This window comes from Balaenoptera physalus (genome assembly GCF_965194825.1).
Source record: "Balaenoptera physalus genome assembly, chromosome: 18".
In the NCBI taxonomy this organism is placed as follows: domain Eukaryota; kingdom Metazoa; phylum Chordata; class Mammalia; order Artiodactyla; family Balaenopteridae; genus Balaenoptera; species Balaenoptera physalus.
The window spans coordinates 14228019-14255475 of NC_138899.1; the positions used below are offsets into that span (position 1 = coordinate 14228019).

Below are 27457 nucleotides of genomic sequence, written 5' to 3' on the forward strand. Positions count from 1 at the left end.
CGCATTACCGCCTGAGCTCCGCCTCCTGTCAGATCAGCAGTGGCATTAGATTCTCAGGGGCGCGAACCCTACTGTGAACTGCGCATGAGAGGGGTCTAGGTTGCGCACGCCTTATGAGACTCTAATGCCTGATGATCTGAGGTGGAGCTGAGGCGGTGACGCTAGCACTGGGGAGCGGCTGCAAATACAGATTATCATTAGCAGAGGTTTGACTGCACAGAGACCATAAGAAATCAGTTGCTTGCAGACTCATATCAGAACCCTATCAGTGAGTGGCAAGTGGAAACAAGCTCAGGGCTCCCACTGATTCTGCATTATGGTGAGTTGTATAATTATTTCATTATATATTACAATGTAATAATAATAGAAATAAAGTGACAGTGAATGCAATGCACTTGGATCATTCCAAAACTATCCCCCACCCCGGTCTGTGGAAAAATTGTCTTCCACGAAACCAGTCCCTGTTGCCAAAAAGGTTGGCGACCGCTGCTCTAGGGAAATAAAAAGAAAAGAGAGTATTTTATCTGTATGTAGCCAAGACCTTCCTACGTCTTTTACAATGTAGATGAAATTCCAAAAGGATCAGGGCACCCTTGCCATCGTTGTTGTGAGGTCACCACTTTGTCTTTGAAGTCAAGGTTCTAATAAGTATTTTACTTGTTCTTCAGTAGTAAGGAAATTTGGATACCAATAAAGAAAGTCACACTGGGCAAAAGGTAGGCAGCATAACCTTTGGGCAATGAAATCAACTGTGTGGATTCAAATCTTACTTCTGCCATGACTTACTGTGTGATCTTGGGCAAATTACTACATCTGTCTGTGCCTCAGCTGTGTGAAAGTAGCTACCTCAAAAGGATGTTGTGTGAATCAGATGAGATAACGGATGTCAAGTATTAATGTAGTAGCTGGTAGATAGTAAATGCTCGGTAAGTGTTAGCTATTAATTTCAAATATGGAAATTTTTTCTAATAGGTACTTGGCAAGATTATCAACATGAAGATAAAATTGTTCATGAACTGTAAGGGTAAGCTTTCAGAAGCCCCTTTGAAGAGGTGGGTCTACGTGAACATAATTTCCTTTTGAAAAATTTGCAAATGCTAAAAGGAAAAAAAGGAACATAATTACTGCATCTGTTGTTTTTTTCTTCACAAAATGTTTAACTGAAATAGATCAGAAGATCAGAGATAACTTATTAACCTTAATTGATATAAAACTAAAGTAACCTAACCAGTAAAATTGACCCAATCAAATTACAGAATTTACATGGTTTTATGTTCATCCGTGGGTGTTTTTAAAAATGTGATCTAGGAATACCTATTTAGAAATGTACAGTGGGTTCAGCAACATGGATGGACTTAGAGATTATCATCCTAAGTGAAGTAAGTCAGAAAGAGAAAGACAAGTACCATATGATATCATTTATATGTGGAATCTAACATATGACACAAATGAACCTATCTACAAAACATAAACAGACTCACAGATATAGAGAACAGACTTGTGGTCTTCAAGGAGGAGGAGTTGGGGGAAGGATGGATTGGGAGTTTGGGGTTAGCAGATACAAATTATTATATATGGAATGGATAAACAACAAGGTCCTACTGTGTAGCACAGGGAACTATATTTAATATCCTGTGATAAACCATAATGGAAAAGAATATAAAAAAGAATATATATACAATATATGCATAACTGAATCACTTTGCTTTCCCATTTGTTCTGGATCCTTGCTTTATCACATAGTTCCTGGTTCTGTATCTCTTAACCTCTCTACTAGCCCTCTTCTTTCAATCTTAAGAGTTATTCAATTTTTAAAAAGAAGTAAACTGCTCCCTTAACTTCCTCTCCTCTGGAGCCCTGGCTTTTCCTCCTCTTCTCCAGTCTTTGTCATCTCAGCTTTGCAGAAGTGTGGCCAAGCCCCCTCTTCATCTCTCATTCACCGGTACCTCCCACTCTAGTTGGGCTTTAACTGAATCACAAAGAAATTGCTGTTTACAACATCCATGGGATACTTCTTACTTAATGATGTTTCTGCTGCATTTGACAGTACCAGGTACTTGGTTTGGACTGTGTTCTTTCCAGGGTCTCCTCTTACCCACTCTTCTTTTTTGACTCTGCCGGCCTGCCTGCCATAGGCAGCTTCCCGGCTGCCAGTGATGCCCGCCCCTGGGGTCACACTCAGCGTAGATTCTCCTTGAGTGCGGGCTGCACCTGGTGATTTGCTTTCAGTGAACAGAATATGGCAACAGTGATGGAATGTCTCCTCTGCAATTAGGTTGTAAGAGGCTGTGACTTTTGTCTTGCTGGCGTTCTCTCTCTCTTGCTCTTGTGTGCTTCTCTATGCTTGCTGGAGATGCCCTTGTGGCAAGGACTGAAGGAGGTCTCCAGCCAACCACTAGTGAGGAACTACTGCCCTCATGCCGGTGGACCTTGAGGAACTGCAGGAGCCGAGGAGTGGCTCCTTCCCCCATGGAGCCTTGAGATAACCACAGCACAGCGGACACCTTGATTGTAGTCCCAGAGTAGTGAAAGTCAATGTTCTTAGTATTATAACTGTTTCTTATTATGTAAGATACTAGGGGGTGAGGCTAAATACATTAAGATTGCTGGTACTTCTAGAAGCTCTATTAATAAGCAGCTGCTTTAAACTCACTCCTGTTTGTTTTTAATTGCACTTTTTAAATTAGTACCAGAATTTTAGCTTAAATTTTACTTGCTTTCTGGTTATCATTTCTCTTCATGTTCTTAATGGTGCTAAGAGCTAATAAAAATCACTAAAAATAGACCATGCTCAAACTTTGAAGAAGGATCAGTGAGTGAATACAGATCATAAACTGCTGGAACCTGCATAAGTCAGTATATCTTACAGGGATTCTAATCGTGTTCATTAAGAAATAATTAACAAGGGTATATAATATACACAGTCTTAAAATAGATAACAGTGTAAACAAAATAATGATTGCCTACCATTTACATAAGCATTAACTTCAGTATAGCGTGTTTTTAGTCTTTAAGACTTTAGTGTGTTTTAAGTCTTTAGCGTGTTTTTAACTTAAGACTTTCTGGTCATGTTTTTAAGCCATTTTCAGTTTTAAAATATTTTAGAAGAAATCTCAGTTTTGGTCACACTATGTATTTTATTTATGTTCTACCAACAGCTTTTACCGTTTTGTTCTGGAACCGGAACTGATGTTACCACCTAATGATGTTACTGGACCAGTGGCAAAATTCTTGGATATCCCTGAATCACCCCTTCTAACCCTCAACATGATTACTCCTGAAAGCTGGTTGGTTGAAACAGTACACAGCAACTGTGACCTTGATAATATTCATTTAAAGGATGTAAGTTATAAAGAAAGAGGAATAGGATAAATTCTTATGAGCTATTATTACTGTACCAAGTGCATACTCACTGCTCACCAGAATTTTCTCCTTTATGATTCTAGGTCCTGATCCAGTCTTTCCTTTGATTTTTGAGTTTCCCTAACTTCCAAATTCAGCTTCTCTGGTTTTATGGGTTCTTAAGTGCCCTCACTGCTTTTGTTGGTTCAGAAATGCTACCCTAAGATGAACAATGTAGAAACTATGGAGACAGATGAATGGCAGTTTAGGACAAAACCATTAAGTACCTTTGCCCTTCAGGTTTTGTTTTTAACTCAGAGAGGAACAGTTTCACCTGAAATTCTTTTTTGCCCCACAGCTCATAGCCAGAGGAAGCAGTTCTAATGAGATTAGGGTAGAAAGCAGGAAAGAGTTTGCTCATATACTTCGGGCTGAGTGCATTCTTTCCCACCACCTCCAGTGTGACCCTTGTCCAGTAAATGACCAGACTTCTCTTCCCCACCTGTAATCATTCAATCCACAGCACACACACAAAAATAACAAAACCACCGAGAGGAGACTATTTTATAATATTCGAAGTCTTTCCAAACATTCTATTCAAAATTGGAAAGGCATTCAGAAAGCACAAAAAAAACAGAAGCATTTTAAGAGAGTTTACCTAGAAGACAGGTATCTAGAAACTGGGTGGGGCTGGGGGCAGTACTTCCTTCTCATTGTCCTCCCCCTTGCCTGGTCCTGCACAACCTCTGACCTATTTCCAGTTCTGCATTTGACAGCTCCTTCAGAAGGTAGCCACTAACCTTGACCCAGGCATAAACATTTTACCTCTAATAATTTGGTGAAGATTGTTCATTATTTGTTTCTCATGCTTTTCATGTGTTGCCTTTTGTCTAAAGATTTTCCTTCTAGGCAGCTTTCTTCTGATTCACTCATATGTGTAGATTCTGTGGGATCCTGAGTCACATCCCTGGAACACACTCGCCTATACGACCAACTTCACCCACCCGGAGAGGAACCTAAAACTCAGTCATAGCAGTCATCTGAAATCGGTCCTTCAAATTGAGGGAAAAAATAGAAAGAGAGCAAAATAATGAAATCCATGAGGAAAGTTCAGAAGTGAATTTGGCATGAAGTAAAAAAAAATCCTGTTTCCTCCATGATTAGTTGGATCTCTGTTGGTCTATTGGTTCGTCATTAAGAGAGTTCAGCAATATATATCAGTAAATAAAGATTCTAACCAAAAGGGTAAAAAGTTTACGGTGGGAGAATGAATGCAGCTTAAAGATTTTAAATTGAGTCTGCTGGTAAAAAAATTTTAGTTTCTATTGAACAGTTAATAGAGATTAAACATTTTGTTGTGAGTGGCAAATATAGCAATGCCTTTTTAGAACCTATTTAAATGAACAGTATTTTAGAAGACTAAAATAAACAGAAATAATTTCCCCTATCATCGTAGATTATGTGAGTAAACAAAAGGAAATTACAAATTCTAACAGCTGTAAAAGTTAACTACCTCTAAGGCTCTTCTCTTCCACTCTGTGCTGTACATACTTACAGTCTTACCTGCAACTATCCTAGAAAAATATGAAATAACAAAGACATGTGCTCAAGTAGAAAGAAGGAGTTGTAGGTAAAGGAAAAAAGTGAGACTAATAATGAGAGATGTGTCACTACACACTAGCTTGTATAGTCAGTACTCCTTGCTACATCTAATTCCCGAACGTTATATAACCACCTGAAAAAAGCTTGATCTAGAAAGATTCTTCCTTCCCAGGTCTTTGTTCACATGGTTTATTGCACAGCCGGCATTAATGCCATTATTAAAGGTGACAGAAGTGGTTCTAGGAAAGCTTAAAGTGTGACAGTTACTTTTACCTGGAGTTCAGAAATGGTTCTCAGAGCTTGTAACTAGAACTGCATCCAAAGGCTCTCCGGTTATATTTCATCATAGCCTTTATCTGACAGATGTCAAAATACCTGAAACAGTAGTGATTGTTTACCCAGTAAAGAGGAAGTGAGTAAATAAAAGATTGCTGAAGGAAAATGGTATGTGGCTATGTTAAAAGGAATTCACAGAAAAATGCATTAGCCCCTTTTGAAATATAAATAATTTAGACATCAGTTTTATTGACAAGGCATTCATTACCAATGCAATTGTCAAAGAATTCCTATTTGAATGCCATAGATAATGTTAATAAACCCAAATGTTAATCTTTATAATCAAACTTATACTTTTATTAAAGGAGGAAGCTAAATTCTTAACTATTCAGTCACAGAACAATACAATAAATGCTTCTATTTAGAAATACTAATATGCACCAAAGTTATATTGGAAAGATATTAAATTCATGTCTCATGTCAATAGTTAATATTTAGAACAGATAAATAAAAATATAAAGGAGATGTAAACATCAAAAAAGATCACTAGCTTTCCTATTCTTGCTAAAAATAAACCTTGATAATAGGAACTAATTTAACTCAAATCACCTTTATGAAATTATTATAAAACTTTAAATATTCACAAAATTTTAAATATTCACTAGAAAGTACTCCTTGAAAAATGAATTTGCTATTTTTAGTGTTGTGGTTTGAATAAGTCAACACAATTGATGTCTGTTATACAAATATATAAGGAAGACAAATTTTCACATTAATGTATTATAAGTGAAGATATTATTTAGTCACAAACTGATTGAATGTGTTTGAACTCTGCCCTGATATCTAATTCATAATTTAAAATAGTTAAGCTTTACTTCATAATCACTCTGGGGTAGTTTCCTTGTCTGTAAAGTGAAGGAGTTAAGCTAGATGATCTCTAGGATTTCTCATATTCTGAGACTATCCCATGGAAATCTTTCTATCCAAAATGCTGTAAGGATTGTGGATACAGGTTAATGAAGTATATGAAGTTCATCACTAGAGTAGTAATAATTCAACAACTAATTCAGAACTCAACTAAAGTCGTTGAAACAAATGCTATTTTCAAAGAAGTTACTTATTTCATGTTCTTAAAAACAGTAAAATTATAAGAACAGGGCTCAAGAAAGAAATACTGTACACAAGTGCTATAATTATTTCTGTAGTAATTATAGTCAAAACTATACAGTACAGAATATTTTCAAATACTCTGTATGCTAAACACCATTAAAAGTAGTATCAAAAACCTCGTAGTGTGAAATAAAATTAGATAGATAGCATCATTGTCTTATCTGCTCAACAAAATTTGCCAGACTATATAAAAATCACTTACCATTTGATTTATTTTTATGTTTGGTTATGTTTTTCATGTGATGTAGAGAAAAAACTTTCTCCCTAAAATATTTATTATAACATTTGCAATAGAGTAAAATCTGGAAACATTTGGAATGTCCAGCCATTTAAAAGGATGTTTTAAAAAAAGGACATGTTCTTAGAAAACTGTATTTAATGAAAAAGGTTATACTTTCTTAGAAAAAAAATTATGGAGAAAAAGTAGAAATCAGTGCATTGATGTGTATATGAATGTTCAGTCTGTAGGTAGTTTCTATTTTTTCCCTTTTCTACTTTCTTATATTTGCTAAATTTTCTTTAATGAGCATATGTTTTTTTGAGTGCAAAACAATTCACCGTTAATTTTTTTTAATTGCAAGAAAGGTGATAATGATGACAAGTTGGCCTTCTGGCCAGGTCTGAAGCAGGAGATCTAGGGCACAGCCAACAAAGCAGATTCTTTGAGTGCTACAACTCACCGAGCCACCCGTCCATTCTCACATCTCTCCTGCTTGTGATTTTGGTGCATGTATCATGATGTTGGAGTAGAGCTGATGTCATGGGAAAGGAAGAAAATTCATCGTGAGCTTTAGTGTTCAAGAAATTGATTCAGCTATTAGGTTCACTTGTCTAAAAGAAAGACTTGAGGTTGCCCCCCAAAATACATTGGCTAATATTAAAATAATCACATATATTTATTACAAAATTTACATCATGAGAATTACTAACACCAAAAACAATGACGTATTTCCTCCGTAGATTGAGAAAACTGTCACAGCAGAATATGAACTAGAATATCTACTGCTCGAAGGACATTGCTTTGACATAATCACAGAAGAACCTCCTTGGGGTCTGCAGTTTACACTGGGCACAAAAAATAAACCTGTTGTGGTTGATACAATAGTGATGGCCAATCTTGTAAGTATTATACATACTCAGTGGATGATACTTAATTAGATGTTTTGGTGAAATCCTCCAAGTTTTCCTAATAATATGAAATAATTTGTATCCTACTGTTACTGAACAGCTCCCAGAAGAAAATCCTTGAATAAGGTAATTAACTAAAACGAAAATGAAGGGAGTCATACTTTCAGAATGTGCTTTTAAGGTTATTGCAAAGTCTTCTTCCTTGGAATTCATTTATAGAAATCATTCATTCCAGTTAGTAAACATTTATCTTGGAGTATTCATGAATAATCTTTCTTGAACAGTTGGACGTCATTTTCATTCATATAACTATGATCATGTTTTTCTCATCTTAAAAGGGATATTTTCAATTAAAAGCAAACCCAGGTGCTTGGATACTGAAATTACGCCAAGGAAAATCTGAAGACATCTATCAAATAGTTGGGTGAGTTATATAAACCACTTTCAAATTTCTATATATAAATAAGTTTTTAGTGTGATATGACCAAGATCATCAAAACAACTAAAATACTCACAAACACCATTAGTATAAAACAAAAACTACTTAGAAAACTGTGACATTTGTTCCTATCATTGTTTTATTTCAAAATATAAAAGGTATGGCTAAAGTATATATCTTGTTCTTTACTCCATCTCCTAATTTTCTATAGACTTTTCCATGTGTTAACATAATGAACATATTTATCATTTAATGACTATATAGTATGTATAGTATCTTATATAACAAAGCCATTATCTGTGAGTTATGTTCAGTTTTTCATTTTTATAAATAAGAATTGGTTTCTTTTGTAGTAAATTTCCTACTCATTAATGAATCTAGTATAAAGCAGGGATCATCAAACTTTTTCTATTAGGAGCCAGTAGTAAATATTTAATGTTTGAGGGCACATATGATTTTTGTCAATATTATCTTTTTCAACAACCATTTTAGAATGTAAACATCATTTTTAGCACAGGGGCCATACGAAAATAAGCCACCAACTTGATATTGCTCACCAGCCATCGTTTGCCAGCACCTGGTAAACTCTTTTTCGTACCCCTTAATATCTGTAGTGTTCATTTATTTCAATAAGTATTTATTGGGCACCTATGATTATAGCAAGCAGTGTGCTTAACAAAGATAATATATGGGCAGGGGTTATTGTACCTTTTTTTCAATGCTTTTTCCCCTTTTCCTTATCGTGCCTAGAACATAGTGTCATTCAACAAACATGCTTAATAATTTAAGCATACAAAGCTGGGAATGCTGAATTCTTCTTTTTAAACCTTTTAATTTTTTTATTGAATGAAAGATTCTTTAAATTCTATAGTGCTTTACAATTTTCAGAAGTTTCACACACGCTATTTCATGTAATCCCATAGTAACCCTTTTCTTCCCTATCCCTATAGTGCCCCCCTTTCCCTCTCCCCACTGGTAACCACTAGTTTGTTCTCTATATTTGTCAGTCTGCTTTTTTTTAATATTATTCACTAGTTTATTGTATTTTTTAGATGCCACATATAAGTGATATCATACAATATTTGTCTTTCTCTGACTTACTTCACTTAGCATAATGCTCTCCAAGTCCATCCATGTGGCTGCAAATGGCAAAATTTTATTTGTTTTTAAAGGCTGAATAGTATATGTGTGTGTGTGTATATACACACACACACACATACACATACACACACACACACACACAACACAGCTTCTTTTTCCATTCATCTGTTGATGGACGCTCAGGTTGCTTCCATGTCTTGGCAATTATAAATAATGCTGCTATGAACACTGGGGTGCCAGGACTGGAATTGCTGGATCATATGGTAATTCTATTTTTAGTTTTTTGAGAAACCTCCATACTGTTTTCCGCAGTTGGCTGCACCAATTTACTTTCCCCCCAACAGTGTAGGAGGGTTCCTTTTTCTCCACATCCTTGCCAACATTTGTTATTTGTGTTCTTTTTGATGATAGCCATTCTGACAGGTGTGAGGTGATATCTCGTGGTTTTGATTTGCATTTCCCTGGTGACAAGCGATGTTGAGCATCTTTTCATGTGCCTGTTGGCCATCTGCATTTCCTCTTTAGGAAATGTCTATTCAGTTCCTCTGCCCATTTTTTATTCGGGTTGTTTGTTTATTTGATGCTGAGTTGTATGAGCTGTTTATATATGTAGGATATTAACCCCTTATTGGTCATATCATTTGCAAATGTTTTCTCCCATTCAGTAGGTTGTCTTGGTTTTGTTGATGGTTTCCTTTGCTGTTCAAAAGCTTTTAAGTTTAATTAGGTCCCATTTGTTTATTTTTGCATTTGTTTCCTTTGCTTTAGCAGACAGATCCAGAAATTACTGCTGCAATTTATGTCATAGAGTGTTCTGCCTGTTTTCTTCTAGGAGTTTTATAATATCTGGCCTTACATTTAGGTCTTTAATCCATTTTGAGGTTATTTTTATATACGGTATTAGAGAATGTTCTAATTTCATTCCTTTACAAGTAGCTGTGCAGTTTTCCCAGCACCACTTATTGAATAGACTGTCTTTTCTTCGTTGTATACTTTTGCCACCCTTGTTATAGATTAAGTGACCATAAGTGTTGGGTTTATTTCTGGAGTCTCTGTTCTGTTCCGTTGATCTATGTGTCTGTTTTTGTGCTAGTACCATACTGTTTTGATTACTGTAACTTTGTAGTATAGTCTGAAGTCAGGGAGCGTGGGGAATGCTTAATTCTGTGATAGGGTGAAGGGTAGGGGGAAGTCAGTATTGACATTAGAAATGAGATAATACCTCAAGGGAGTTTTGAAGAATTACAGGAACTTACTGCTAGTCATACGACAGCCAGAACATTCCAGGAAGAGGGTGGAGGTACAGATCTCTCATCTAAAACTCTTAGGGCCATATGTGTTTTAGAATATAGCATTTTCCAAATTTTAGAAAGTTAGTATAGTACACATATCATATATTATGATGTATTGAGCAGGATCTAAGAAAGCACTTCATTAAATATCATTTCTGTCACAAACATGTGAAATTCACACTAAAGGAATATATAATGGCTGTAAAAGAAAACAAAAAGACAAGACACAGGTGGAGAAAATATTTGCAAAGCATTATTCAACAAAGAATTATATATAACATATATAAAGAACTATCAAAATTCAACAATAAGAAAACTTGATAAAAAATGTGCAAAAAACTTGAGCAGACTCTTCACCAAAGAAGATACATGGATGTCAAATAAGCACATAAAAAAGATGTTCAACATTGTTAGTTATAAGGAAAATGCACATTAAAACCAAAGTGAGATACTGCCACACATCTATTAGAATGTGTAACATTAAAAAGACTGACACTAACAAGTACTGATGAAAATATGGAGCAACAGGAGCTGTCATACACTATCATTAGGAATGTAGAATAGTACAGCCACTTTGGTACAGTTTAGCAGGTCCATAAAAATTTAAATACACACTTACCATATGATCCAGGCATTTCACTCATAGGTATTTACCCAACATAAAAGGACATATATGTTCATACAAAGACTTGTACATTAATGTTTATAGCAGCTTTATTTGTAATTGCGAGACACTGGAAAGAACCCAAATGCTAACAAGTGAAGGAATTATCAAAATGTGGTATATCCATCCAATGGAATACTACCCAGCAATATAAAGGAATCAACTATTGATACATGCAGTGACATAGGTGAATCTCAAAATAATTAATGCTGAGTAAAAGAAGTGAGGCAGAAGAAAAAAAGAGAGTCTATACTGTATGATTCCTTTTATAAGTTGTAAAACGGTAGGTAATTAAGACAAACTATGGTGACAGAAGTCAGATCACTTGTTGCTTGGAGATGGAGGGCAGGTGGGGTGGGGAAGGGGCAGGTAAGCAGGCAAAGTGTTGGAGATAAACAGGTGAATAAAACACAGTTCCTACCCTTCCACAATTCATCCCAGTAGAAAAGACAGTTAAGGAAATGAATGACAGTAAAACGTTTTAAGTGCTACAAAAGAGTGCTGTGGTACAGAAAATAAGCAAAATACACTGTGACTTTTATATTGACTCTTCTTATAAAAATCATGGTTTCAAAGGATAAATTTGCTTCATCTTCTTTGGTCTTTGCAAACTGTACTGCCAAGAACTCTGTGTTTCTAAATCTGCCACTATTGTTTCACTGTTGTTTTTTGCAAACAATTAGGTAAACTGTGATTCAAATTCCTTCTCTGCCACCAACTCTCTGTATGAGTTTGCAAAAGTTTCTGAAGTCTTTATTTCCTCATAACAAGAGGGGATAATCCTACCTATCTTGTGGGGTCTTGGTAAGGACTACATGAGATTAGTGTCTCATGTCCTGAGTAAATGTCCATTTCCTCCTCACTTACTCTTTCTTTCTTCTTTACAATTACATATATTACTGTATATTGTCTATGTATATTGTATGATACATATGCAATATGTATTATATATAATATGCATAGTATATATTATGTAAAACAGTTACTATATTAGGTTCTATTTTATCTTCTTTACCTATATTTGTTATTATACACAGCCTATAAATGGATGGTTTAGGGAGAAAATAGCCCCTGATTTTATATTTAAGTACCACTAACAAATTAGTGCAAAACTAATTTTTCTCATTCACAGTTAGCCAACTCTTGGTGATGGAAGAAATTTCAAATTTGTTTATGTTACTTATAAATGATAATATCATAAATTTCTCTCAGTCATAATTTACTTAAGTCCAAATATGATTAATATGTCACTAGATAGCCAGAGTGGAAAAAACATAAATGATGCTCCTCTTTGATTTTTTTGAAATTAAAGTTTCAGTAATGAAAAACAGGTCAATATGAAATATGACAAAAATGGAAATTCTGTTTATCCCAATTTATGATTTAGTTCTAATTGATATTACATTTATATTTAAGCAAAGTATTCTTGAAATATGCTGAAAAGCTAAGCTAAAGTAATTTTTTTTTTAAAGATTTGATGAAAGTTCATAATAATGCAGTTGACAAGAAAATTAGTTATTTCTGAGATATACATTTTAAGGTAATAACTAGGATTATTACTTATAACATTATACCAGAACATATAAGATTTTTAGAAACTTCATGTAATGTCTGAAACATTTATATCAACATATTTCCATACATATTTCCATACAAATACAAATATAAGATTTTTAGAAATTTCATGTAATGTCTGAAACATTTATATTAACGTATTTCCATACAAATAACCCAATGAAAGTTTAGTATTAGTTGTTTGGTTTGTTTGTTTTTTTATACTGCAGGTTCTTATTAGGCATCAATTTTATACACATCAGTGTATACATGTCAATCCCAATCGCCCAATTCAGCACACCACCCTCCCCACCCCACCACAGTTTTCCCCCCTTGGTGTCCTTATATCCGTTCTCTACATCTGTGTCTCAACTTCTGCCCTGCAAACCGGTTCATATGTACCATTTTTCTAGGTTCCACATACATGTGTTAATATACGATATTTGTTTTTCTCTTTCTGACTTACTTCACTCTGTATGACAGTCTCTAGATCCATCCACTTCTCAACAAATGACTCAATTTCGTTCCTTTTTATGGCTGAGTAATATTCCATTGTATATATGTACCACAACTTCTTTATCCATTCCTCTGTTGATGGGCATTTAGGTTGCTTCCATGACCTGGCTATTGTAAATAGTGCTGCAATGAACACTGTGGTACATGACTCTTTTTGAATTATGGTTTTCTCAGGGTATATGCCCAGTAGTGGGATTGCTGGGTCATATGGTAATTCTATTTTTAGTTTTTTAAGGAACCTCCATATTGTTCTCCATAGTGGCTGTATCAATTGACATTCCCACCAACAGTGCAAGAGGGTTCCCTTTTCTCCACACCCTCTCCAGCATTTGTTGTTTGTAGATTTTCTGTTGATGCCCATTCTAACAGGAGTGAGGTGATACCTCATTGCAGTTTTGATTTGCATTTCTCTAATAATTAGTGATGTTGAGCATCTTTTCATGTGCTTCGTGGCCGTCTGTATGTCTTCTTTGGAGAAATGTCTATTTAGGTCTTCTGCCCATTTTTGGATTGGGGTGTTTGTTTCTTTAATATTGAGCTGAATGAGCTGTTTATATATTTTGGAGATTAATCCTTTGTCCGTTGATTCGTTTGCAAATATTTTCTCCCATTCTGAGGGTTGTCTTTTCGTCTTGTTTATGGTTTCCTTTGCTGTGCAAAAGCTTTGAAGTTTCATTAGGTCCCATTTGTTTATTTTTGCTTTTATTTCCATTACTCTAGGAGGTGGATCAAAAAAGATCTTGCTGTGATTTATGTCAAAGAGTGTTCTTCCTATGTTTTCCTCTAAGAGTTTTATAGTGTCCAGTCTTATATTTAGGTCTCGAATCCATTTTGAGTTTATTTTTGTGTATGGTGTTAGGGAGTATTCTAATTTCATTCTTTTACATATAGCTGTCCAGTTTTCCCAGCACCACTTATTGAAGAGACTGTCTTTTCTCCATTGTATATCTTTGCCTCCTTTGTCATAGATTAGTTGACCATAGGTGCGTGGGTTAATCTCTGGGCTTTCTATCTTGTTCCATTGATCTATGTTTCTGTTTTTGTGCCAGTACCATATTGTCTTGATTACTGTAGCTTTGTAGTATAGTCTGAAGTCAGGGAGTCTGATTCCTCCAGCTGCATTTTTTTCCCTCAAGACTGCTTTGGCTATTCGGGGTCTTTTGTGTCTCCATACAAATTTTAAGATGATTTGTTCTAGCTCCGTAAAAAATGCCATTGGTAATTTGATAGGGATTGCATTGAATCTGTAGATTGCTTTGGGTAGTATAGTCATTTTCACAATGTTGATTCTTCCAATCCAAGAACATGGTATATCTCTCCATCTGTTGGTATCATCTTTAATTTCTTTCATCAGTGTCTTATAGTTTTCTGCATACAGGTCTTTTGTCTCCCTAGGTAGGTTTATTCCTAGGTATTTTATTCTTTTTGTTGCAATGGTAAATGGGAGTGTTTCCATAATTTCTCTTTCAGATTTTTCATCATTAGTGTATAGGAATGCAAGAGATTTCTGTGCATTAATTTTGTATCCTGCTACTTTACCATATTCATTAATTAGCTCTAGCAGTTTTCTGGTGGCAGTTTTAGGATTCTCTATGTATAGTATCATGTCATCCGCAAACAGTGACAGTTTTACTTCGTCTTTTCCAACTTGTATTCCTTTTATTTCTTTTTCTTCTCTGATTGCCGTGGCTAAGACTTCCAGAACTATGTTGAATAATAGTGGTGAGAGTGGACATCCTTGTCTCGTTCCTGATCTTAGAGGAAATGCTTTCAGTTTTTCACCATTGAGAATGATGTTTGCTGTGGGTTTGTCATATATGGCCTTTATTATGTTGAGGTAGGTTCCCTCTATGCCCACTTTCTGGAGAGTTTTTATCATAAATGGGTGTTGAATTTTGTCAAAAGCTTTTTCTGCATCTATTGAGATGATCATATGGTTTTTATTCTTCAATTTGTTAATATGGTGTATCACATTGATTGATTTGCATATATTGAAGAATCCTTGCATCCCTGGGATAAACCCCACTTGATCGTGGTGTATGATCCTTTTAATGTGCTGTTGAATTCTGTTTGCTAGTATTTTGTTGAGGATTTTTGCATCTATATTCATCAGTGATATTGGTCTGTAATTTTCTTTTTTTGTAGTGTCTTTGTCTGGTTTTGGTATCGGGGTGATGGTGGCCTCATAGAATGAGTTTGGGAGTGTTCCTTCCTCTGCAATATTTTGGAAGAGTTTGAGAAGGATAGGTGTTAGCTCTTCTCTAAATGTTTGATAGAATTCACCTGTGAAGCCATCTGGTCCTGGACTTTTGTTTGTTGGAAGATTTTTAATCACAGTTTCAATTTCATTACTTGTGATTGGTCTGTTCATATTTTCTGTTTCTTCCTGGTTCAGTCTTGGAAGGTTATACCTTTCTAAAAATTTGTCCATTTCTTCCAGGTTGTCCATTTTATTGGCATAAAGTTGCTTGTAGTAGTCTCTTAGGATGCTTTGTATTTCTGCGGTGTCTGTTGTAACTTCTCCTTTTTCATTTCTGATTTTATTGATTTGAGTCCTCTCCCTCTTTTTCTTGATGAGTCTGGCTAATGGCTTATCAATTTTGTTTATCTTCTCAAAGAACCAACTTTTAGTTTTATTGATCTTTGCTATTGTTTTCTTTGTTTCTATTTCATTTATTTCTGCTCTGATCTTTATGATTTCTTTCCTTCTGCTAACTTTGGGTTTTGTTTGTTCTTCTTTCTCTAGTTTCTTTAGGTGTAAGGTTAGATTGTTTACTTGAGATTTTTCTTGTTTCTTTAGGTAGGCTTGTATAGCTATAAACTTCCCTCTTAGAACTGCTTTTGCTGCATCCCATAGGTTTTGGGTCGTCGTGTTTTCATTGTCATTTGTCTCTAGGTATTTTTTGATTTCCTCTTTGATTTCTTCAGTGATCTCTTGGTTATTTAGTAACGTATTGTTTAGCCTCCATGTGTTTGTCTTTTTTACGTTTTTTTCCCTGTAATTCATTTCTAATCTCATAGCGTTGTGGTCAGAAAAGATGCTTGATATGATTTCAATTTTCTTAATTTTACTGAGGCTTGATTTGTGACCCAAGATGTGATCTATCCTGGAGAATGTTCCGTGCGCACTTGAGAAGAACGTGTAATCTGCTGTTTTTGGATGGAATGCCCTATATATATCAATTAAATCTATCTGGTCTATTGTGTCATTTAAAGCTTCTGTTTCCTTATTTATTTTCATTTTGGATGATCTGTCCATTGGTGTAAGTGAGGTGTTAAAGTCCCCCACTATGATTGTGTTACTGTCAATTTCCTCTTTTATAGCTGTTAGCAGTTGCCTTATGTATTGAGGTGCTCCTATGTTGGGTGCATATATATTTATAATTGTTATATCTTCTTCTTGACTTGATCCCTTGGTCATTATGTAGTGTCCTTCCTTGTCTCTTGTAACATTCTTTATTTTAAAGTCTATTTTATCTGATATGAGTATAGCTACTCCAGCTTTCTTTTGATTTCCATTTGCATGGAATATCTTTTTCCATCCCCTCACTTTCAGTCTGTATGTGTCCCTAGGTCTAAAGTGGGTCTCTTGTAGACAGCATATATATGGGTCTTGTTTTTGTATCCATTCAGCCAGTCTATGTCTTTTGGTTGGGGCATTTAATCCATTCACGTTTAAGGTAATTATCGGTATGTATGTTCCTATGACCATTTTCTTAATTGTTTTGGGTTTGTTTTTGTAGGTCCTTTTCTTCTCTTGTGTTTCCCACTTAGAGAAGTTCCTTTAGCATTTGTTTTAGAGGTGGTTTGGTGGTGCTGAATTCTCTTAGCTTTTGCTTGTCTGTAAAGCTTTTGATTTCTCCATCAAATCTAAATGAGATCCTTGCCAGGTAGAGTAATCTTGGTTGTAGGTTCTTCCCTTTCATCACTTTAAGTATATCATGCCACTCCCTTCTGGCTTGTAGAGTTTCTGCTGAGAAATCAGCTGTTAACCTTATGGGAGTTCCCTTGTATGTTATTTGTCGTTTTTCCCTTGCTGCTTTCAGTAATTTTTCTTTGTCTTTAATTTTTGCCACTTTGATTACCATGTGTCTCGGCGTGTTTCTCCTTGGGTTTATCCTGTATGGGACTCTGCGCTTCCTGGACTTGGGTGGCTATTTCCTTTCTCATGTTAGGGAAGTTTTCGACTATAATCTCTTCAAATATTTTCTCTGGTCCTTTCTCTCTCTCTTCTCCTTCTTGGACCCCTATAATGCGAATATTGTTGTGTTTAATGTTGTCCCAGAGGTCTGTTAGGCTGTCTTCATTTCTTTTCACTCTTTTTTCTTTAGTCTGTTCCGCAGCAGTGAATTCCACCATTCTGTCTTCCAGGTCGCTTATCCGTTCTTCTGCCTCAGTTATTCTGCTATTGATTCCTTCTAGTGTAGTTTTCATTTCAGTTATTGTATTGGTCATCTCTGTTTGTTTGTTCTTTAATTCTTCTAGGTCTTTGTTAATCATTTCTTGCATCTTCTCAATCTTTGCCTCCATTCTTATTCCGAGGTCCTGGATCATCTTCACTATCATTATTCTGAATTCTTTTTCTGGAAGGTTGCCTATCTCCACTTCATTTAGTTGTTTTTCTGGGGTTTTTTCTTGTTCCTTCATCTGGTACATAGCCCTCTGCCTTTTCATCTTGTCTATCTTTCTGTAACTGTGGTTTTTGGTCCACAGGCTGCAGGATTGTAGTTTTTCTTGCTTCTGTTGTCTGCCCTCTGGTGGTTGAGGCTATCTCAGAGGCTTGATGGGAGGCTCTGAGCTAAAGTAATATTGACATGAGTTTCTAAGTTCAGATTTTAAAACCATGACTAAATAATTTGATATTTTTAAATTTGCCTTTTTGTTTATTAGGCATAATCCTCACATATGTACTTTTTATGTCTATCCATGTTTTTATAATCTTTAACTGCAGATCATCTACCCATACTCTGTGTTGACTATTATTTACCTTGAATTCAAAAATACTCAATAAAATTATTCTCTCCTAGAAAATTTTTGTAGCTCTACTAAAATCAGGCCGATGCTTCTCAGATTTTCCTAATTACAGAGAATAGCAGATGCTTTACATATACATATATATTTTTATATATGCCTTCAACATGCTAAATTATTTTGCTAGTCTTTTTCACTTGATGTGTAAATCTTCAGGAAAACAGTTTACCTAATTAGTAGTTATACATAATTTTAGTTTTACACCTTTGAAACTGATCTGCTTCTCCTGTGCTTTATATAGAAGGCAAGAGAGGTTTCAGAGCTCTGCCCACTGGCCCTGGCGGTGGTTATAGCTCACTCTTTGTGGAGCCCTTCTGTGAGCTCTTAGAAGGTCTCTAATTGCTGCACCTCACTCTCGTTTGATTCCCTGGTCCCAGTTGGTGCATCTCTATTCCAGGTGGCTTCTCTATCATCTTCCTCAGTCTCTCGGCATCCTGTGCTATACCCACAGCGTATTTTTGCTGAGGTCTCCTCATATCTCCAGGTTGCTAGTTTGGCAGGATGCATGACTACCCCGTGATAACAAAACCAATTCTCTCCTGCTTGGCTACTTCTGATCCATGAGCAATACTTACACATCACCTGCCTAGCAAACTCTAGGAGTGTGGGCCAGTCTCAAGGGCAGTAAGAGTGGTAATAGGTCAGTCCTCAAATATCAGTCCATGGTCCATTTTAACTTTCCCAGACAAGAGCCAAATGCAGTCCTCTGTGTCTCGCAACTTCAGGAAAGTGCACTGCAAAGTGCTTTCCCCTTAAAGCATCTACCTTACTGAGTTTAGGATTAGAAGGTAATGCTCCCCACACGTCCCCAGGGGGCGTGTAGAGGTGCACACTCACAGCCTGGCAACAGCTTTCTCCAGAGACGCTCTTCAGCCTTCATCTCACACACTCCTTTCCTCCTTTCAAGTGCCTCAGTTGAAGCATTTTAGCATCTTTTTAGTACCCCACCCCCCAAACGTTTAGTTCTTTACCGTCACATTGCCGTTAGTTAAATATAAGCTTGACCAAGTTCACTATTGATCATAGGTTTTGTGTGTGTCTTTCACCTTTCACATTCAGTTTTTGTTTGGGTGGCTGACTTTCCATATCAGAGACAGAGTTGACACGGGGAAATGGATTTTTTTTTTTTTAAAGAAATTCACGTTCTTTTATTTATTTATTTATTTATTTATGGCTGTGTTGGGTCTTCGTTTCTGTGCGAGGGCTTTCTCTAGTTGCAGCAAGCGGGGGCCACTCTTCATCGCAGTGCGCGGGCCTCTCACCATCGCGGCCTCTCTTGTTGCGGAGCACAGGCTCCAGACGCGCAGGCTCAGTAATTGTGGCTCACGGGCCCAGTTGCTCCGCGGCATGTGGGATCTTCCCAGACCAGGGCTCGAACCCGTGTCCCCTGCATTGGCAGGCAGACTCTCAACCACTGCGCCAGCAGGGAAGCCCTGGGGAAATGGATTTTTGACTGGACTAAGAAGGATTGGAGGAGCTAGCTCTCCAGGAGAGCCGGCTCCCGGGACCAGCCAAGGAACTCACCAGCCAGATAGAGCTGCTACCTCTCCCATGATCAGAAGAGTGAGAAAGCATGAAGCTGCTCCACCAACACGTCAACTCCCTCTCAGTTCCCCAGAAAGCTGAGTTTGCACACTGGAACCCTGGCATAGACAACTTCTATGTCTCCATGACGTTGCTTGCCCAAAGAAAACAGGCATCACTGCATTGACCCTCCCTTACTTGTAAATTCCAAATCACATGCACATGTATCTGTTTAGTAGAATCTAATTATTAACCGGAACCATAGCTGTAAAAGAATCTACAAACAAAAAAAGAGTTTTTAGCTTTCTAACCTCTGCAGTATATGCTAAAAGGTGGAATGGATGTTGCCTGCCATATCATGATATGCACCAGATTTCTACAAATATTTTCGATAGAAACATTAGGGGTACACTCTTGATTTTAAAAGCCTGAAAATGTTTTTGCCTTTCTTTTGCTTATTTTCTAAGTACTGATAATAGTACTGATTATAATTCTCCTCAGAATGCTTGAAACAAGACTTCATCATCATATTCTGCCATCCAGTGTTTTGGATTCTAAATGAGAGGCAGTGTGATTAACTTTTCCTTTACAAAAAACTAAATGATATTTATATTTAGAATTCCAGGAAAAATATGTATGCATCCTTTTTTTAAAGTAATAACTTCCTGATGTGTAATGAATCCTTTCACTTTGAAGTAAATGGCTTTTACTGAGAAATATTCTCTCACATCTCTTATTGAGAATATAAATTATTTGAATGCTCCTCTTTTTCCCCTGTATTAATTCCTTATCAATGAAGCCCATGTCCTCTGACTTCTTGGCTTAGTCCCTTCATTTCAATGGCTGACTGTCTTCATGTATCCAGTGATTTTTAGTTGCTTAGTGTTACTTATAAAGGTGTAGTAGCGCAGTCGTGAAGAGCCAGACTACCTGGGCTTAGTTTGGATCTAGGATAATTATTGCACCTTCCTCAGAGGATGGGTGTGTGGATTAAATGAGTTAATATCTATTAAAGTGCTTAAAATAGTGCCTGAAGTAAAACAGGAATCGTCATCACTACTACCTCTACCATCTGGGATGGAGGAAGTTGCTTTAGATCTTGTACGGGCCTAACTGCAGTGTTGTGCTGCCTCTGTTCTGGTCTCAGTGGACGGTGGATACGACGGCTAAAGTTGCTGATGTCCTTGAGCAACATTTGGGGACTGGAAGCTCTTGCAAGTTTTTAAGAGATTTGACATTTCTACTACATAAGTTGGAATACTTCCTTTTTTCTAGTGGTCAGTGTTGGCAGGGGCCGTGCCTCCTGCTGCGGGTTAGCACCTCATCTGAGGAACTGGGAGTGAGAGTCAGAGACGTGTTAGTCGGCACAGCCCTAGAATCCCCAGGTTTATGTTTTAGAAAAATTTTCAAGCGTATGTTATAAGTCTGACTGAATGCAAAGTATCTACTAATTTGACATCTGATTGCTTTCCCTCTTTGAAAAAATTCAGTTTTACGGTAAATGCTTTTTACAGTAGCATTTTTCAGTTCATAGTGAAAATAGTATCAAAAAACTTTTGAGCAAAGCTGTCATATTTGATTTATTTATGCAGTGTTGAAAATTAGACTATGAACTACATAATGTGTAATATAAAATAGATCCAAGTGATGCAGATAGACATGGCAGACACATTTTCAGTCTTATAAGTTTAATGATATACTTCAAATTTTGGCATTTGAAAATGGCTAGTAGATATTGAAAAGTAGTTGTATGGTGTAGATTTCCTTTGATTATGCTATATAAACAACTTATTTTAAAGTCTAGAAAATGTTTCATATTTTAATTATCGTTACAATATATGAAAGATCTGACTTTTGTGATAATTTTAGTATGCAGTAATAAAGATAAGCTATAATCTGTGCTTTCTGAGTGACTAGGTGATATCAAATTTAGTGAGTTATTTTTGTACGATCTTAATTTGTATTAAGTTAAAATTGGATAATTTTGAAAACTGTAGTGTATTGCAGCATATCTTAATTGACTATAGAAACAGCAGATATGACATATACACAAATGGTATTATACTTATGTCTATTGCAAAATGAATTTATTCTGTTATTTGTACCATCATAATTGTATGTCTTTTCTTAAATTGATTATAGATATTTACATGTTTTTTCTGCTTCTAGGCATGAAGAAACTGACTCTCAACCAGACCTAGGAGATGTCATTGTTGTGTTAAACAGCTTCAAAAGCAAAATACTGGAAGTACAAGTGTGTGAGGCCAAAGCTTTTTATAGGCTTTGTTCTTAATATTAAGTATTATTTTTTTGTCCTTAATTAATTAATTTTTATTTTATGACTGATTTCACAGTTTTAGTACCTAAAATGTCATATTGGAACTCTGGCAATGAAAGGAAGAAGAGGATTAAATCATGAAGGGAAAGCAGAGAGCTTGAAGATAGAAGAGAAGAAATGATTTTTTTTAAAGTTATGATGTGTCTACTGTATCTACTATATTTGTAACCAAATTATGTTATAAATTAGGCTTCAGAGATGAGATCAGGAATGCAGGTTGAAAAGTTACCACTTTCAACAGGAAAAAAAAAAAAGTGATGTTTCAAAAACCAGAAAAGTTTTTAATGATGGCAGGTTTAGTTCTTTTGGACAAACTCACCTTAAAATCAGTAACAATGCTGGGCGAAATGTTATTTAAAAATTTTAAAAGCACTGAGGAGCTGACAATAATGATAATAAGGAAATACAAAACCAAAATTAAAGGGAAAATGAGAGCCTAGTGAAGTAAGCAAGCACCGAAGCTTCTCTTATCCCAGGAAAGCTGCTGTTGCCCTAAAACGTTTGTTCAACATGGTACACTTGAACTATCATTTTGATTTAATTTGCAAGGTGATGGGGACAGAAATTAAAACCCTAGACCCACATAAAGTGGGTAATCTATTAGAAGACCCTCTCTGCAATAAGCTGGCTATAGCTTCAGGGTAAGGATGAACCATAGTAAAGTACACCACGCAGTCTTTTAGCCCAAATTGGTATCACCTAAGTAATCAAAGGAACCCTGAGCCTTGAATTTGCACTAAAATGGCTCCAGATTAATAAGGTTTTACAGGCATCTGACAGAAACATCCATATATCTCTGGAATAAGACTACTATACCCAAATAAACAAAGAAAACCAACAGAAACGGCAAATAACAGAGAGCAGATGCACAAGCACTCCATAAGTTAGAATTATTGACACAGACACTGAAACAACTATGCCTAAAGTGTTTAAAGAAATAAAAGACAGGCTTGAAAACAATTGCAGGGAATAAAAAACTATAAAAAGTGCATATCTGATTTTTTTTAAAGTAGAACTTCTAAAACTGAGCAATACAATGAGCAAAGAATTCAGTGGGTGGCTTTAACGGGCCTCAAGAGAGAATTAGTGAGTTGGAAGATAGACCAAAAGACATATCCCAAATGCAACTGGCCTTAAAAAAGAGGAAACTACAGCAGAGAGTATATAAAAGGTGTAGAGAATAGAGTGAGAAATCTAAGATACCAGGATTGCATTTAAATGTGGCTCTGCCATTCAGCTCTGTGACCTTGGACAGATTACTTAACCTCTTTCTAGCTCATTTTCCTTATCTATAATAGGAGTTAATGATGAAACCCTCCTTATAGGTCTACTATAAGGGTAAGATAATTTAGCTTCATGAAGTACTTTTATGAGTGTTTAAAAATAAAATCCATTTAAATGGAGTTCCAGAAGGTGACGAAAGACAGAATGAGGTACAGGTATTATTTGAAGCAATAATAGCTGAGAATTTTCATGAGTGATGAAAGGTACTAATTTGCATATTCAGGAAGTCGAGTGATTCCCAAGCAAGATAATGAAAAGGAAATCTACACCTAGACTCCTGTTAATAAAACTGCAGAAAACAAAAGACAAAGAGAAATCTTGAGAGTAACCAGAAGAAAAAAGGAAAATTACCTTCAAAGAACTATAGTTAGCCTGACAGTTGGTTTCTCAGCAGTAATAATGGAAGCCAGAAGATAATGAATGATACCTAAAAGCACTGAAAGAAAAAAGGAATGCCAACCTCGTATAATTTACCCTGAAAAGTATTTTTCAAGAAAAAACATAAGGTATTTTCAGACAAATAAAAAACTGAATTTGTCACCAGCATGTTCACACTAAAGGAAATTCTAAATGGTATATATACTTCAGGCAGAAAAAGAATTATCTCAGATGGAAGATCTGAGTTTGAAAAAAGAATGAAGAGAAAAGAAAATGGCAACTATGCGGATGAATCTGTGAACAGTGAATATATAAAACAACAATAATGTCTTAGGATCTTAAAAATCAATTAAAAAACAACAATAGCATTTAAGGCATTATATAAATAGGGGTGTATATAATAACATATAAAGTTCTTATATTGACCAGGACAAGGATTATGATTACTTTTAGGCTTTAGGGCAAATCTGAATGCTTTACATTTCTAAGATAACCACTAAAAGAATAGAAACAAGGCATAATGTCATAGTGAAGAGGAAAATGGAATGAAGCAAATTAATATAAATGGACTAAGAAATAAGGAATAAAGCAGAATACATGTGCCATTGAAGATGCACAAAATAGTAAGTTAGAATTTAACCCAATTACATTAAATGTAAATGGACTAACTACATGTTCCAGTCCAAAGACTAAGATTGTCAGACTGGATTTTTTTTTTAAATCCCAGCTCTGTGTTTGCAAGAAGGAACACCTAATATATAACAATACAGTTTCAGGGTAAAGATTGAAAGTGTGGCAAAAGTATACTAGGCCAATACTAACCTAAACAAAGCTTGTATGGCTATACTAATATCAGAGATATTAAGACAACATTATGAAAGAAAAAGGTTACTTTATATGTGTATATAAGGCAGAAATAGAATTACCAAGAGAAACTGGCAATTCTCTATAATACCGGGATATTTTTAACATGCGTCTCTCAGTACTTGATATAACAGGCAGACCAAAAACTCATTAGAGATGGAGATTTGAGCAGTGTGATTATAAATCTTGACCTAATAGATGTATATAGAACACAATAGCCAATAACACCAAATGAACAATCTTTCAGACACAGAAGACATTGATAAAAATTAGCTTTACGTTTAGTTGAAAAGCAGGTTTCAACAGATTTCAGAAGAATGTACTCATACAGAGTATGTTCTCCATCTACAGTGCAGTAGAGTAGAAATCAATATGCAAAGATAACTAGAAAACACCCATTTTGCCAGAATCTCTGTGATCTAATAATGGTAGGCTACCAGAACTCTCGCCTTACATACTGCATAGATTCTAAACTACCAAATCATCAAAATTTACCTTGCATCCCACATCATAACCTGTTTCTTATCACCTCTGCTCTTTATCCTGTGATCAGTTATACATGTTTATACTCATCTTTGATACTGTTTTTCCTCTACTGACTTTGGCTTCCTTTCTCGGGAAGAGAAACTTATACTCTGTCCTTGATACATTTCCTTCTGGCCATTCCAGATGAAAAACCCCACAAACTCAGACCAGCTGCTTAAGTTACTAACTCACCCCAAGCCTTTTAGGACCAGCATTCCAGCTAGTTTTATCCTAGCCCTACAAACAGGAGAAAAAAATATTATTTCTGCTGGGAGACTGGGGATGTCTTATCTTTGAGGAATTTTGATCATTGAAAAATTATTGTTTTCTTTTTCTTGAGCTGGTTTTTTTTCACTCTCTGTATTGGCTCTAATTTTACCTGTTGGTCCCTGGTATAGAGGAGGTCTGACTCTTTCACCAAAGCTACCAAATCTTTGAGGGTGATAATCATGCCTTACCTGAAGCAAACGTTCTACAGCCTAACCTTACCTAGGTGCTTCAGTTGTTTTTTAGTAACAGTTTTATCTGCTCACCTTCCATCTCTCAAAATTACACAAAAGGACAGGAAAAAGGGAGGAGAAAAGATAAGCAAGATGAAGGTTCAGCCCATAAACTCCAGTAGCCCACTAATAGGAATTCCAGGAAGGAAGAACAGAAAATGGAGGAAGGAAAGTATCCCACAGATAGAGAAATATAAACAAACACGTTCATGTCAAGGGGTCCACAAATGAGTGAAAAATGGCCCACACAAGGTCCTAAAAACTACCAAGGAGAAAAGGCAGGTCACTGCAATAGAATGACACTAACACTAGCATCAGATGTTTCATTTTCAAGACAACAAAGATTTCAGTGTTTTGAGGAAAATTACTTTGAATCTAGGGTTCTTCAGGCAAATATTCTCTGAAGGGTGAAGATTTAGAAAAATTATCTTTCACACCCCTTCTTGAAGGTGTTTGCCAGCACAATGAAGATGAAGAAAAAGAAAGAGGAAAATAGGTGTTTTAAGAAATGTTGAAATCAATGTAAAAACCAATGCAAAGAAAGCTTGAAAGAGGCAGTTAATTGTTAAGCCCCAAGAAAAATGTCTTCAAGAAGACAGGAATTCCAGACAGTTAAGTAACAAGAATAATGAACTGGAAAATATTAGGTATATGGTAAAGAAGAAGTATATCTCACCACAAGAAAAAATAAATACAATAAAATTCCAAGAAAAATATACTTCTGTATTGGTGAAATGTGAGAAAACAGAATCCATGTGAACCAGGAGTCTCCTAGGAGGGCAGGGTGGTCGCATCCTCATAACTGTGTGGAGGAAATGTAATTGTAGCAGCCTTTCAGCTCTTCGGTGCGGTGTATTTACAGTGTCACAATAAGCACTTTTTACTGATTTTCAAGTTGCAGAATAAACATAGCATAGTGCAAAAGATACAGTTATGTTTACCAAGCTAAATGTAAATATTATCCATACTTACAATGCTAAAGTAAAGTTTTAGCTAATGTAAGTTGGGAGGCAGAGGGAAAAGGTAGAGATATTAGTATCCTTATAACAGGCCATGCAAGAGAAACTTGAATTTGTTGGAATAAAAAAATACAGATTTAAGCATTATTTAAAGTTACAAAAATACTCAGTAGAAGAACTAATGATAAAGATAGTATTACCAAAACCTCCAGACAGAGGGGAAGGGAAGGGTGATATAAGTAAGCTGCTCATCTTTTGTTACAAAGAATGAATAATGCCTAAACTCCATGAATCAGATACACAGTAGATAACATCCACAGTTGACAATTCAGTAAATACAAGTATAAGCACATTATTTAGCAGTATATGGAGGTAGCCACCAAAAACAAGAGGCTGAACTGATAGTTGAAATCAGATTGTGTCTATAATATACTGAGATCTTTCTTGGCTTCATTTACTACAACTATCTTAGATTTACAAGGGTCACCTTGTCCATATATTTCTAACCATGCAGCATAATATTTAAATCTACAAAATTCTAAAGTTTTTCTTTACCATGCTATCTAGGTACAAAAAAAGCCAGACAGAATTCAGGAAGATATCCTTTCTGATAAAGATGAAAAAAAAGGAGTGTGGGATTCCATTAAAAGGTGATTACTAATGAATATTTTAACTATAGACCCATCAGGAGTCTAGTTTGTGGAAGCCCGGCAGATGGTAAACATTTAAGTCAAGCACAGATCTTCTCTAGAAAGGATAAGACAAATACATAAATATTACTGATGTAAGACAGGAAACTGGAGCTATAAGACAACTGAACATAAAGGGCTGTTCAAACCAGGGGAGAGAAAGTCTATATCCAGTTAGGAGGACCCTCAGAAAAGACTCGGGAGGAGTGTGTGGCTGAGATACGTTCTAAAGGATGGACAGGAGACAGAGTGAAGGTACCTGGTTACGTGAAGTCGAAACG

General features: G+C 35.8%; 1 protein-coding gene across 2 annotated transcripts in view; it reads left to right on the top strand.

Annotated features, from left to right (window-relative positions):
- The window catches only part of UGGT2 (UDP-glucose glycoprotein glucosyltransferase 2), a 199701-nt gene that overhangs the window by 139808 nt on the left and 32436 nt on the right, over nt 1-27457 (top strand). For both annotated transcript variants that reach the window (XM_082434596.1, XM_082434595.1), the window contains exons 26-31: nt 973-1052; nt 3159-3342; nt 7351-7509; nt 7857-7942; nt 21809-21893; nt 27055-27137. In XM_082434596.1, the coding sequence (XP_082290722.1) occupies nt 973-1052; nt 3159-3342; nt 7351-7509; nt 7857-7942; nt 21809-21893; nt 27055-27137 (677 nt within the window). The remainder of the gene's footprint in view (nt 1-972; nt 1053-3158; nt 3343-7350; nt 7510-7856; nt 7943-21808; nt 21894-27054; nt 27138-27457) is intronic.